This window comes from Piliocolobus tephrosceles, unplaced genomic scaffold, assembly GCF_002776525.5.
Source record: "Piliocolobus tephrosceles isolate RC106 unplaced genomic scaffold, ASM277652v3 unscaffolded_1157, whole genome shotgun sequence".
Taxonomy (NCBI): domain Eukaryota; kingdom Metazoa; phylum Chordata; class Mammalia; order Primates; family Cercopithecidae; genus Piliocolobus; species Piliocolobus tephrosceles.
The window spans coordinates 125,032-139,752 of NW_022292721.1; the positions used below are offsets into that span (position 1 = coordinate 125,032).

A 14,721-nucleotide genomic window follows, 5' to 3' on the forward strand; every position below is an offset into this window, starting at 1 on the left:
TGGGGGGGTGGGCTCCATGAGTCTGAGTAAGGACTCCAAGAGCTTTTCCCACTCTTTCTGTGATGTGTAAAGATAATTTTTGTTGTGTAGGGAGGCTTAAGGCTAGAACTTGTACTAGGGACTGCTTGAAGGTTTTGAAGGCTGTTTCTGCCTCTGGTTTCCATTCTACTAGATAAGTATTTGCTCTCTGGGAGTCCTTGATTAGAGTATAGAGTGGCCTGGCCATCTCGCTGTATCCAAGTACAATATTTGGCAAAAGCCAGTGATCCTAAGGAATACCCACAACTGTTTTAATGTCTTAGGACAAGGATAAACCAGTATTGGCTGCATTCATTCTTTGCTGAGGGTTCCTCTGGCTAAGATTAGGCCTAGATATCTGACTTGTTGTAGGCAGAGCTGGGCCTTTGATTAGATGCCTTTTACCCTTGATTAGCTGGAAAGTTAAGAGATCTAGAGTAGACTGCTGGCATGAGGCTTCCAAACTGGTAGCCAAAAGTAAATCATCCACAGTCTGAAGGACCAGTGTGCCTGGACTTGAGAAGTGACCTAGATCTTGGGATAGTGCCTGACCAAACAGATGATGGCTATCCCTAAATGCCTGAGGAAAGACTGTCCGTGTAAGTTGGGATGTGTTGTCTGTGGGATCCTCAAAGTTAAAGAGAACCTGGCAGTTAGAGTGCAGGGGAATGGAGAAGAAGGCATCCTTGAGGTCCAGAACAGTAAACCATTCTTATTCCTCTGGTATTTGAGAATATGGAGGTATTTGAGTTGGGTACACCTGGATATAGAAGAATTACTGCCTCATTGATGAGTCTAATATGTTACACTAGTCTTCACTAACCCTTTAGTTTTTGTACTCCTAGAATTGGAGTATTGCAGGAACTCCTGCATATTCTTACTAAGCCTTGAGCTTTTAAATGTCTAACAATTATCCTGTAATTGTTTATGAGCTTCAGGCTTTAAGGGATATTGCCTTTCATAAGGAAAAATGGTGAGGTCTTTTAGCCTGATTTGGACTTGGCTGACATTTTTTTCCCTTCTGAATTGTCCTTACAGTGCCCAAACTTTAGGGTTGATTCCCTCCTCAAGCAGGGGACAACAAATAGGTTACGTGTTCCCCATATTCATATAGACAATAGCTACAGCTTTGACTAATATGTACCTCCCTAATAAGGGTGTGGGACTTTGTGGCATAACAAGGAAAGCATGTGAAAAAAAGCAGTCTCCAAGTTACAATTGAGGAGGTGGGAGAAATACCTGGTTACAGTCTGTCCCAGGATTCCTTGCATGGTAACAGACCTTCAGGACAACCATATGGGGCAGGAGATTAACACTGAGAAGGCCACACCAGTGTCCAAGAGGAAGTCAATCTACTGGTCCTCAATGGTTAAATGTATCCTGGGCTCAGTGAGGGTGATAAATGAGCTGGCACTTTCCATGGTCACCCTTGATCCTGCTCTTGGATCATCTGGTTGGGGAATGCTGACTCCAAGAACCTTTGTCCTCTGGGACAGTGTGTCTTCTTATTGGACAATCCTTTTTAAGGTGTCCTTGCAAACTACACTAGTAATAAGCCCTACCAGGTGATTGACCTGTTCCATTTTCTGTACTCTCTGAACCACCAACGTTTGTTTGTCTGAGGGCCATGACTAAAGCTGTGGCCTTTCTCTGATCTCACTTTTCCCTTTGGGACTGTTCCTCTTGTTCCCTATTATAGAACACCAAGGTTGCCAGGTTTAATAATGCCTCCAGATTTTGTTCAGGCCCCAGTGCTCGCTTTTGGAGCTTTCTCCTGATATCTGCAGCTGATTTGGTAATAAACTTATGTTTTAGGATTAATTGACCCTCAAGGGAGTTGGGGGACAGGGAAATATATTTCTTAAGGCCTGTCATAGCTGCTCAAGGAAGCAGTAGGAATTTTTTCTTTTCCCTGAGTTATGGTGTACATCAATTAATTCTTGGTCTTTTTCCAAATTCTCCTTAGTCCTTCTAGAACACAGGTCGACAGATGTTTGCGACTTCCGTCCCCATGGTCTGAGTCTAGATCCCAGTGGGGATCCATATGGGGTATGTCTTCTGACCGGTAGTGAATTAGTCGCTTGCTTCTCCTGTCATTCTATCATTTACTTGACTAAGATATTAAGTTTCTCCAGACTCTCAAGCTGCAGCTAAAGCTGTACTCTTTACATTAAAGGCCAGGGTTTGATCTAACAATAGCGCAATATCTCTCTAAGTGATGTCAAAAGTTTGCCCTAAGATGTCCCTGTATGACATATATATACCTCTCAGGGTTATCTGAAAAATTCCCAAGGTCTATCTTGATCTGCTTTAAATTGGAGAGCGGGAAGGGGACATGTACTTGTGATGGGTCAAATTCCCCTCACCCTACAGCTTGAAGGGGACATAGCTGATAGCCCAGGGGTGTTTATGGTCCCTTGGAGATTTCTTTGCTTATTCCCCTTCTGGGTGGGGGAGATTAGAGGAAACTTATTATTGATAGGAAAGAGAGCTGCACAGACGGTAGGATATGAAGGTAAGCTGAGAAGTCTTCCTGTGGAATGCAAATTTCAAGCTTTCACTGTTGTGGATTATCCTTCAATGAAAAGAAAGCTTGGACATAAGGTATTTCACTCCATTTGCCTTCCCTCTTTCAGAAAAGGGCAAACTGCAGGATAGTATTCTAATTTATACTTCCCTCAGGTGGGCATTTTTCCCCATCAGAGAGAGAATATTGAGGCCAAGCCATAGTGCAGAAAAAAAATAAGCTGCTTATTTTTCAGGGTTTGCAGATCAAATTGCCCCCAATGGCTTAGGATGCATTTCAGGGTTGAACTTGTTGATGCCTGAGTGATTCACATCTGAAAAAAAAAAAAAAAAAAAAAAAAAAAAAATGTAGTTTCAGTTTGCTTTTTTTTCCTTGCCCAAGAACTTGCAACAGTCCCTGGACTCGGATGTTCAGATTAGCTGTGCTCACGAAAGCAACAGCAGAAACACTAGTTTTCCTCCTAGACCACAAGGAAGACAGATGAAGGTCAGATTTAGTTTTCCTTACCAACACATTCTTGAAAATTTGCATCCTTGCCTTTTTTCTTAGACCACAAATAGCACTGAGAAAAGTCAGATTTATTGAACTTTACCAATGCATTATTGAAAATCTGTTACAGTTCTAAGCCTTATCTTCTTGGTATTGGGACCTTATCCTTGTCCTATAAAGATGAGATGCCTCAAAATGGAGTGGTGGGCCATACTCTGAAGGAGGGAAGAGATCTCCAGGGTTGGAAGTGTGATGCCTTTTATCCTCACAACTGATCATATGAATAGGAAGGATATAATTTCTAGCTTCAGGAATTGTCTTTGTTAGGTCTACTAGTCTGAGGAGGGATGCTAAAATTTCAGATAGTCCTCCCAACACAGCTTCAGGTGAAAATTATGTCTTTCTGATAGGTGAGCCTGGGTGCCTAAAGAAGGAACAGAGTCCCAAAATTTATGCTAGAAATCATTTGCAGGAGAAATTAGAAGATCACCAGGGACAGGGAGAGTTTTTTAGAAACAGGGCTACCATCAGAGAAGAGAGGCAGGAGGAAGGTTTGTCTTACAGGAGTTAGGACCCAGGAGACTAGGGTCAGGATAGATAGGATAGATGGGCAAGTCTCACTTGGGCATCATCACTTGGAGAGTTCTGCTTATGGCTGCAGGGTCAACCAACTTATTGTTGGGACGCTGAAGCTGAATGACTTTCCTCCCTGTCAACTCTTGGCTCAGCCCAGAAATGGAGGAAAAGTGGAAGCTGGTTCCAGGCAAACCAATGCTCCCAACTCCAAAGGTTTGGGGGTTGTTAGAGAGCCCCTTCCCAGAAAACCTGACACCTGTGTCTTTAGTCCGGCAGTTGCACTAGTGGCTTTTAACTGGTTGACAGATGCCTGTTGTTTAGTCCCCAAATTCTATGAAAAAATAGGACAGAATAGCAAGCCAAAGGGGTCCAATGATACCACATTTCAATACCCTGGGCGAGCCCCTAGATATGCCCAGAGTTGGTTCCTGTGAATGGGTTCGTGGTCTTGCTGACTTCAAGAATGAAGCCACAAACCTTCACCATGAGTGTTGCAGCTCTTAAAGGTGGCATGAACCCAAAGAATGAGCAACAGCAAGATTTATTGTACAAGCAAAAACAAGATTTGTGTAAAGAGTGAAAGAGTAAAGCTTCTACAGAATGGAAGGGGATCCTAGCGCATTGCCGCTGCTGGCTGAGTTGGCCAATTTTTATTTTCTTATTTGTCCCATCCCATGTTCTGTGTCTGTCTTTTCAGAATGCCCTTTTTACAATCCTCCTTGTGATAGACTATTTTTAAATTCCTGCTGTTTGGTGCATTTTACAGAGCGCAGATTTGTGCATTTCACAGAGTGCCATTTGGTGCACTTTACAATCCTCTTGCTAGCTACAGATTTTGCTGATTGGTGTGTTTGTACAGATTACTGATTGGTGTATTTTACAATCTACTTACTAACTACAGTGTACTGATTGGTGTGTTTTACAAACCTAGCTACACAGTGTTTATTGGTGTGTTTTACAATTCCATTTTAAGATAGAAAAGTTCTCCAAGTCCTCACTCGACCCAGGATGTCCATCTGGCTTCACCTATCAGAATAATGGCTGGTAATCATTTAAATAAGCCAATATCTTAGCAGATTTTACGCCCCTCTCATTTTTCTAACCTGCTGAACTTTCATTAGTTTTACAAAGGTGGGTTAGTTTTAAGAAGGGCTATGATCATTGAAACTATAAGTTCAATTTATGCCAAAGTTAACTTGGCCTATTCTCAGCAAGGATCATATGTATTAAGCTGGTGAAAGGCACGATGGTGTTGGTTAGGTCAGATCTCTTTGACTGTCATAATTTTCTCACAGTTGCACATTTTGCAAAGGTGGTGTCAAGTTGAAAGGAGTATACTCTTGTAAAAAGCATAACATTGTTTTATTCATTCTGTCCCTGAAACAGGTACTCCCACTTGTTGATAGTTTAAATTTAAAAAGAAAAATCATAATCCCTGGATGTTGTGGTAAATGGAAATTCCAATGCAGAAACTATGGAAACACCAGCTTCAAAACACCACATTCATTTGTTAAACTTCAGAGATGCAAGCATTTCCATTTCCCTGTCAGCTTATAGAATATATAGAAGAAATTCTGAACCTCAAAGATCAATTCATCCAGTACGATTCTGTTTGAAGAACTAAGATTTTTGAACACAGGGGATATTCATTGGCATATTGTTGGAAAGGTTACAACATTCTTGTTTTGCTTGGGAGGAAGGGGTTGTGGGGGAAGAAAGGCCAGTGATTCACTGCATGTTGAAAATCTTTGTGATCCTCTGCAGAAATGAAATAAGGCCATAGATCATTCTGTAGAATTGAGAAAGAGAAAACAGTGAGTTAAGAAAAGATGTGCTGAAGACAGAATCATTCTGTTAAAAAATTACTCATGCCTTAAGAATTAATTACCTCTCTCTTTAATAGGGGAAGAATGCATGGCCCTGTAGTATTATAGGGCACCCACACAGGCATTATTCATCATTATAACATGTACCCTGAATGAAACGATTTTTTTTTCCAAGCAGAGCCTGATGCTGTTTATGAACAAACTGAGTCAAAGATTTAGTGATGGTGACAGGTGTTGCAGAACATTTTTGGCATGAAGCACTTATTAGTATTCACTAATTAAATGGTGGGGGGCTTGGGTAATGTCTGACGGTACCCATTAATCATAGCTAATCTCACATCAACTTTCTCTGAACTTTAAAGAAATCATATTGGTAGGAAGTGTTTTAAGTATCCAACCTCACAGTCGCAATGCTGCCTCTCTTTGAAAGTTGCAGGCGATAGTGACTCCCGATTCAGACTTGGAATTTATTGTCATCGTAGAAAAAAAAAATCTTGTGACTTTCTTTGAGGCCTGGCCATTTCCTGCTTTCCAGCTCAGAGCATTTTCCTGCAGTTGTTCTAATGCAAGAACAACCTAATGGAAAACCTAATGCAAGAAAAGCTAGTTAATTCTACTGGTATTCAGCCTCACCGTCTACTCTTTTTGTTTTAAAAGTAGAAGCCAACATTCAGTGCCTCATTGGAATGCTGTCAATTTTGGTTAGTAATATGCTTTTAAGGAGTTGGTTTGGATTTATGTTATTTTAGGGCTTAAAGCAGTTGGTCATCATACAAACAAGCCCTTCCCTTATGTGACATTGTTGTTCATTAAAGGCATCAAACTTTGCTCAGGAGAAAGGCTCACCTAAGGACATGAAATTGGTAAAACAACAACAACAACAACAACAACAAAAACCTTCCCCAAATACTCAACATAATATTTGTCCCTTAAATATATACATTTTTTTCAAAGATCCATGTCATTAACTCATTTCAAGGGATATTGAGTACGTAATTTATTGTAGGAGTCTGTTGTTGTTGTTGTTGTTGTTGTTGTTGTTTTATTTAAATCTGCACAGAAATGGTACCTTGAACACAGTAAAATTTGCAATGACTTCTGGGATTGCTTCATGTTATTAATATTTTAGATTCATTTTGTCTTTTATTAGCCACATATATACTCAAAGATGACATAGTATCATAATGTCAACCTAAATAAAATTGCTTATGTAATTATTTCTGCCACAAAAATTTTTCTTCAGTTTTTTCTCCGATTTCCTGCAATTTCCCCTAAATTTTACATTCATTTTGCCTTCTACATTAGCCATACATACCTAAAGATGACACAATATCATAATGTCAACCTGAACAATTCTGTTTGAAGAACTAAGATTTTTGAACATTAGCCATACATACCTAAAGATGACACAGGAATAGGAAGGATATAATTTCTAGCTTCAGGAATTGTCTTTGTTAGGTCTACTAGTCTGAGGCGGGATGCTAAAATTCCAGATAGTCCTCCCAACACAGCTTCAGGTGAAAATTGTGTCTTTTTGATAGGTGAGCCTGGGTGCCTAAAGAAGGAGCAGAGTCCCAAAATTTATACTAGAAATCATTTGCAGGAGAAATTAGAAGATACTATTATCTGTATAATTATTTCTGCCACAAAACCTTTTATCTAGTTTTTCCTCTAATTTGTGATGGTGAGGGTTGTGGAGAGAGAGAATGAAGAAGACAAGCTATGAGATAACCTTTCAAATAGTGGGGATATGTGTTTTTTTTTTTTTTTTTTTTTTCTTTTTTTTTGACCAACAAAATGTTCTGTGTTCTTCTGTAGGGTTTTTAAGTACTGGTGACCAGGCAGCAAAAGGCAACTATGGGCTCCTGGATCAGATTCAAGCACTACGGTGGATTGAGAAGAATGTGGGAGCCTTTGGCGGGGACCCCAAGAGAGTGACTATCTTTGGCTCGGGGGCTGGGGCTTCCTGTGTCAGCCTGTTGACACTGTCCCACTACTCAGAAGGTAATAATGGTATCCCTGGGGTGGGTGGGCAAATGCCCTGAACCAATAAATGAATAGTCAGAGTTCATATGTGAAATGCATGTCCAGGTTGCCAGAAGTCACCCTGGAAATTGCTACAGAAAATGCCCAAAAGATAAAATGAACCCATCTCCATGTCTTTTAACTCAGTTTTTTTTTTTTTTTTTTTTGCTCTCTCACTCAGGCGGGAGTGCAGTGGCCTGATCATAGCTCATTGCAGCCTCCAACTCCTGATCTTAAGAATTTTCCCATCTCAATCTGCTGAATACCTGATACTAATGATTAAATTTTTATTTTTATTTTTATTTTTATTTTTATAGAGAAGTGGTCTTGCTATGTTTGCTCAGGCTGTTCTCAAATTCCTGGCCTCAAGTGATCCCCCTCACTTGGCCTCCAAAACTGCTGAGATGACAGAATTGAGCCACCATGCTTGGTCAGCAACATTCCTAATTTAAATGTGTGACAATTAGGTGTCGGTTATAATGATTGGAACAAAATAACTGCTTTAGAAGGGTGGACACTTTTGTTTCTTTTGACATTCTCATTGTATTTGATCATTAGAAATTTTATTAACTTCTAGCTACAATTTGGTAAGAGTAATATGGAAGATAGACAGTATGTCAATAAGGAAGAGAAATAGTATGTCAGTATTGTAGATTTATAGATTTTGTAATCAGCTGAGCTTTCAGCCAAATGTTTTTTATAAAGTCATTTCTCTAATTCACATTCATTCTTTAAATCTTCTGGAAACATTGAGAACATGGCTGGTGCATTAGTAGAGAAGTAGATTCTACCCACAGGAATAGTGTGTCTCTCCCTGACTCTGTCTACTTCCCTCTCTCACTCTTCCCCTTTCACTCTCCTCTTTCACTCTCTCTTCCTGTCTCTCCCTGTCTGTGTTCTCTCACTCTCTCCTTATCCCTCTGTCTCTTTTCCTCTGTCTCTCCCCCTTCATGTCTCCCATCCTCCCACTGTTTCTCCCCCATCACCAGGGACAGGGAGTGTTTTTTAGAAACAGGGCTATTCAAAACAATGTTTGAATGGGAGAGAATGATGTAAGAAAGAATTAAGTTAATTCCTAACATACGTGTTATGCTAAGGTGAGTTGTGCTTTAATGTATGACTTATGGGTGACTTTTTTCATTATCTAAGATTTTTGGTCTCATCAGGAGTTATATTACTTCCCTAACTTACAAATAACTGTTTTATATATGTTACGTGTGTGTGTGTGTATGTATATATATATATATATATATGTTATATATGTTACATGTATATATATGCTGCTACCTAAATTATTGTCAGTAGTTATAAGAAGGGTGGAAAAGGAATATGTCAGAGCATTTGTCTAATTCTGAATGTTTTAACTAATGAAAGTATCCAACAGATTACATATTTGCATTCTTTCTTTTGGGCATTTTAAAATAATCTTCAGAGCCAAGTACTCAAGTCAATACTTGCACATTTCTGACAGGAATGTCCCCAAAATGGCCTTGATGACATAACGGTTAAAGCCATATTGGTTTTCAAGTTGCAGTCTTGTGTGTCATCTTTGGGCAATCCTTCAGTCTTTAAAATCACATCTTCCTGATGACAATCATATTTTCCTCATATTTGATTACTTCCATGACATTAAAAACTGACAGGGTATCTGGACTTACTGCTGAATGCTTTATTCTTTACTGCCTGACTCAATCTGGGATTCACAGAAATGGCAGGAATTGACTGTAGATGGAATGCTGTGATTTTTACAGCCTGCAATCTCTTGTCCTGTCATGACTGAAAATATAGACTTTATACTTCTGGACATTCGTGTAGTAGACTGAGCTGATGGAGAATGTTAAGCTATATAGAATTTTACTCCTAAAATTGCCCATGCTTTTTCAAGTTTCTCACCAAATGGACCATTTTTCAAATGTGGCAAAAAAAGTAAAAAATTAAAAAAAAAAATACACATCTCTGAGTTTCTAGTGAATATAGTCTTGAAGAAAATAACTTAAAAAAAGTTGTTATTTGGGTACCCAGTTGATTGATAGGCATAGCTAAGCTAATGCATTTATTTTAATTCCCAAACATTAATATATTCATTAGACTCAGGGTAGAAATGCATTCCTAAATTAGGACTCTGAAATTCATTGAACTGGATTTATTTTTTCTCATAATGAAGAGACACCTGGATTTGTTTGTGAGACAAGGGAGGCTTTGACCTTTTACTAATTTAAGGCCTTTTTGTTTGTTTGTTTATTTCTTCCATCGGAAATTGGGAATGCAGTTGTTGTTGAGTTTTTATATATGGCATCCGGAGGCAAGGAAGCAAAAAGGACACTGAATTGTGGAAGAAAACAAGAAATCACACGTGTTTTACCAGTGCAGGGAAAAGCCTCAATGTGGTTTCATTTCCATAAACTTGTGTGTGTGTGTATGTATGTGAGCATGTGTGTAGAATATCATTTCGGAAAATGAATGTTCAGGGGAGGGAATCCAAATGAAAATGGGTAAAAGGTCCCCTGATAGAGTTGAATGCTACTAGTCCAGAAATTCACATGCCTGAGAGACAATCACAGCCTTCATTGCTCAGTAAAAGCTGCGTTTCTGTCCTGCGGGTTTTCATTTGCATGTCCACAATTTTGCACCTGCAGGTCTCTTCCAGAAGGCCATCATTCAGAGCGGCACCGCCCTGTCCAGCTGGGCAGTGAACTACCAGCCGGCCAAGTACACTCGGATATTGGCAGACAAGGTCGGCTGCAACATGCTGGACACCACGGACATGGTAGAATGCCTGCGGAACAAGAACTACAAGGAGCTCATCCAGCAGACCATCACCCCAGCCACCTACCACATAGCCTTCGGGCCCGTGATTGACGGCGACGTCATCCCAGACGACCCCCAGATCCTGATGGAGCAAGGCGAGTTCCTCAACTACGACATCATGCTGGGCGTCAACCAAGGGGAAGGCTTGAAGTTCGTGGACGGCATCGTGGATAACGAGAACGGTGTGACGCCCAACGACTTTGACTTCTCCGTGTCCAACTTCGTGGACAACTTTTACGGCTATACTGAAGGGAAAGACACTTTGCGAGAGACTATCAAGTTCATGTACACAGACTGGGCCGATAAGGAAAACCCGGAGACGCGGCGGAAAACGCTGGTGGCTCTCTTCACTGACCACCAGTGGGTGGCCCCCGCCGTGGCCACCGCCGACCTGCACGCGCAGTACGGCTCCCCCACCTACTTCTATGCCTTCTATCATCACTGCCAAAGCGAAATGAAGCCCAGCTGGGCGGATTCGGCCCATGGCGATGAGGTCCCCTACGTCTTCGGCATCCCCATGGTCGGTCCCACCGAGCTCTTCAGTTGTAATTTCTCCAAGAACGACGTCATGCTCAGCGCCGTGGTCATGACCTACTGGACAAACTTCGCCAAAACTGGGTATGTTCTTCCTCGTGTTGTGGTATCACTATCCTCTTCGCTTGTTTGGGTCCTCAGTGTAAGTTTTCCTTCTATCAGTATGTGCAGGAGCACACATGCATACACACACATGGACATGTGTGCACACATATACACATACAGACACACAGTTATATACACAGCAGTAACAAAGAGAGTCTTCCCAGCATCTGTGAGAACTCAAATTTTCTTTATTACCAAAGTGTTTTAGCAGTAAAACACTTTAGTGTCAAACCAGATTTTCACTAGATTTCTAATTGCCCATTAGAAATTCTAGAGTTCCTACTTGCAGGTGCAGGACTTACACATACATAATGGTTCTGTTAACAGCTGATCAAACAGTTTTGTTTTTGTTCTTATTGTTGTTGAAGAGAAACAGTCTCGCTCTGTGGCCCAGGTTAGTGTGCAGTGGTATAACCCTAGCACACTACAGCCTTGAACTCCTAGACAAAAGCCATTCTCCTGCCTCAGCCTCCTGAGTAGTTGAGAGTACAAGTGACTACCTTGCCTGGCTAATGTTTATTTTTTTATTTGTTTCATAGAGACAAATTCTCACTCTGTTGTCTACCCTGGAGTGCAGTGGTGCAAGCATAGCTCACTGTGGCCTAGAACTCATGGATTTATTTGCTCCTCTCATCTCAACATCTCAAGCAGCTGGGACTGCAGACATGAACCACCATGCCTTTACATGGAATTTTGTAGAGACAGGGTTTCCTATGTTGCCCAAGTTGTTCTGAAACTCCTGGTCTCATTGGATCCTCCCTCCTCATCCTCCCCAATAGGTGGGACTACAGGTGAATGCCACCATACTCAGCTAATTTTAAAATTTATTTTGTTAGAGACAGGATTTTACTATGTCACCTGAGCTACCTCTTGGGAAATTGCTTAGATTGCCTGACCATAGGAATACAAACAATAGTCATAATATTTATAGGGAAATGTAAACATATATTCCTATATGTATTTAACATATATAGAGAAAAATAACTATTCTCATATGTATAATATATACATTATATATAATTTGCATTTGTATATTGACATACATGTAAATACCAGTATATTTGTGTGTGTAGCATATACAAATACTAATATATATACTATATATGCATATGCAATATACATAATATATATACAAATACAAACACAACTATAAATATGTACATACAATATACAAGTACAAATATATGTACATATACGTATGTATTTGTATTTCCTTTGCCATATAGCTAGAGAGAGAGCGCAAAGGAAAATATAAGATATTTGTATTATATTGTTATATGGCATGCATATATAAACACACACACATGTCACAGGAAAGCTCATTTATTGGTCTAAATAGAGTATAAAATATAAAATACACAAAAAATATACATTCAACAGAGTCTGCCAATATTCTACTGAGTGGATTCTCTGGAAAGAACCAAAAGCATCCTAAATAGCTACAAATATTGTGGCATCTTTTCATTTTCTCTTGTCTAATAATATAACTATGGAAATCAATGGGGTATCATTCTGTTCTACTTGTGTGTACCACTGTCATCCACCCTGAGTTTCTGTAAAGTGAATGAAAGAGTAAGATGTGCATGTCACTCAGGGAGAGTAAATCTTCCCATGCAGAGTGAGGCTCTCAGACTGCAGTGACCCTGACATGCATGAGCTATGCACAGTAATTCTGAAGAAGTTCAGATGACAGGGTTTGTTTGTTTGTTGTTGTTGTTGTTGTTGTTGTTGTTGTTGTTGTTTTTTGGCAAATGTATAACATGTTAGCATGTCTTTGAAGTGGAAAATGTATTATCTGGATACCAACTTTCAAAAATCAGACTCTGTAGATTTGGTCTGAAATTGGCTACCAGGAGAAAAACAGAGGAAGGACCAATATTTGATGGAGATGCTTGTCTATCATTGAAAGGTTCTTTCCTGTGTGAAAAAATGACTGAAATCAAATTCATAATTTTTTCAAAGTAACCCTTGTTTATTAGTTTTGCTTGGGCTGCTGTTACTAGAGTGCCAAAATCTGTATGGCTGTGCCAGGCATAGTGACTTATGCCTGTAACTCCAGCATTTTGGGAAGCCATGGCCAGAGGATCGCCTAAGATGGCCAAGATTTTAAGACCACCCTGGGCAACATAGTGAGAGTCTGTCTCTACAAAACAAATGAAAAATATTAGGAGGCCACGGTAGAATATGCCAAGAGCTGAGAAGTCTCAGCTTCTCAGAAGGCTGAGGTGGGAGGATCACTTGAGCACAGGAGGCCAAGACTGCAGTGAGCCATGTTTGCCTTCCAACCTGGGTGACATAGAGAAACCTGTGTCTTTAAAACAAGCAAACAAAATGCATGAAAAACTGTGTGTCATATGACAACAGAATTTATCATTTTACAGTTCATAAGACCAGAAGTCAGCAACGAAGGTACTCCCAGGCCCAAGTTCTCTTCAAAAGTTGCAGGGGAGTATTCCTTGCTGCTTCCTAGCTGCTGGTATTTGGCTGCAATCTTTGGCATTCCTGGGTTGCAGGTGCACAACTATATTCTGTGTCTTTGTCATCTTATGGCATCCCTGCATTTCTCTGTCTCCACATGACTGTCTTCATATAAGGGCATCTGCCAAGGTGCATTAGAAGCTCACTTACTCCAGTATGACCTCCTAACTTAAATGATCACATCTGCAGTTACTCTATTTCCAAATATGCTTACATACTGAGGTATAGGGGTTAGGACTTCAGCATATCTTAATTTAGGAGGAGACAGTATTCAATTTCTAATAACCTGTGAAGACAGGGCCACACCTTAACACTAAGATAGGTGGTGTCTACGCTTGTAGAGAATTCCTTTGTCCTGAAGCCTGAAGACTTGCAAGAGTTTCCCAAAAGGGCTATACTCAGTCAGTCTTCACTGTATTGGCAGCCAAACATATTGCTGAGTTCATATGGTACACTGTGTTTACTTACTTCCATTAAAACCCTATGCTTTTTATTTTCCTCCTTATAGGATTTGAAAAAAACTTTATTGATTATCTTAAGTGGAAGGCTAGAGTTAGTCTTCATATATTTTATAGATCAATTAAAACAATAGTGAAATCTAAATAATGCTGTTAAATTCTCATTAACTCTTCCTGACTCCCATAGGCTATGAGAGTAGCCAGTACTGAGGCTGGCTCTTTCATTACTTAAAAAAGAAAAAGCAAAAAAGGAAAAATCAATAGGGAAAAAAAAGGTAGTTAATTAGTTTTGTGAGGTGATTATTATCACTGCTGGCACCAAATGGACGCTTCTACCAAGATATCATGAAAGTCTGAGAGAGCCTTGAGAATACCAGTGATCTCTCTGTTATTGAGTACTTTTTAATGCCATGAATCTGTTTCTTAAAGTCATTTGGCTTAGAGCCTGTGACTTCCATCCTGCATTTAGGGAATACATTCACATTGCCATTCATGGTCTGTGTTGAAGCTGCTTCTGGCTTTTGTGGAGGCCCTGACATCACTGGAGGAGATGAGGAAGGAAAAACCACTAGAACTTGGAGAGACACTCTGATGTTATTCAAATCAAAAGCTGCAGGTAAAGAGTTCACTGAGGCAATGAGCTCCTGAATGTCAGTCTGTCTGAAGCCTCTATTTTTGTTTCCTCATCCATAGGAAACATCCCTGAAATAACAGACTGTATTAATACAGTGAGTTATTTTGTTTCGTTGGAAAGGTATTAGAATGACTCAAATGATTCATCAAGGAAGTTGCTGAGAACTTACATGTCATGTAAAATGCAAGGTGTGGATTCAAATATAAATAGTTTAAGTGATCACACTTCTTTGGCAGCCCCATA

At 40.0% G+C, this 14,721-nt stretch overlaps 1 protein-coding gene across 3 annotated transcripts in view; it reads left to right on the forward strand.

Annotated features, from left to right (window-relative positions):
• Positions 1-14,721, forward strand: part of LOC111528950 (neuroligin-4, X-linked) — an 82,812-nt gene that overhangs the window by 49,732 nt on the left and 18,359 nt on the right. For 2 of the 3 annotated variants that reach the window (XR_003307307.1, XM_026449507.1), the window contains exons 3-4: positions 7,255-7,440; positions 10,098-10,887. Coding sequence is in view for 2 of the 3 variants with exons in the window: in XM_026449507.1 (XP_026305292.1) it covers positions 7,255-7,440; positions 10,098-10,887 (976 nt within the window). In the remaining variant the exon portion in view is untranslated. The remainder of the gene's footprint in view (positions 1-7,254; positions 7,441-10,097; positions 10,888-14,721) is intronic. The other variant, XM_026449508.1, reaches the window with a different exon arrangement.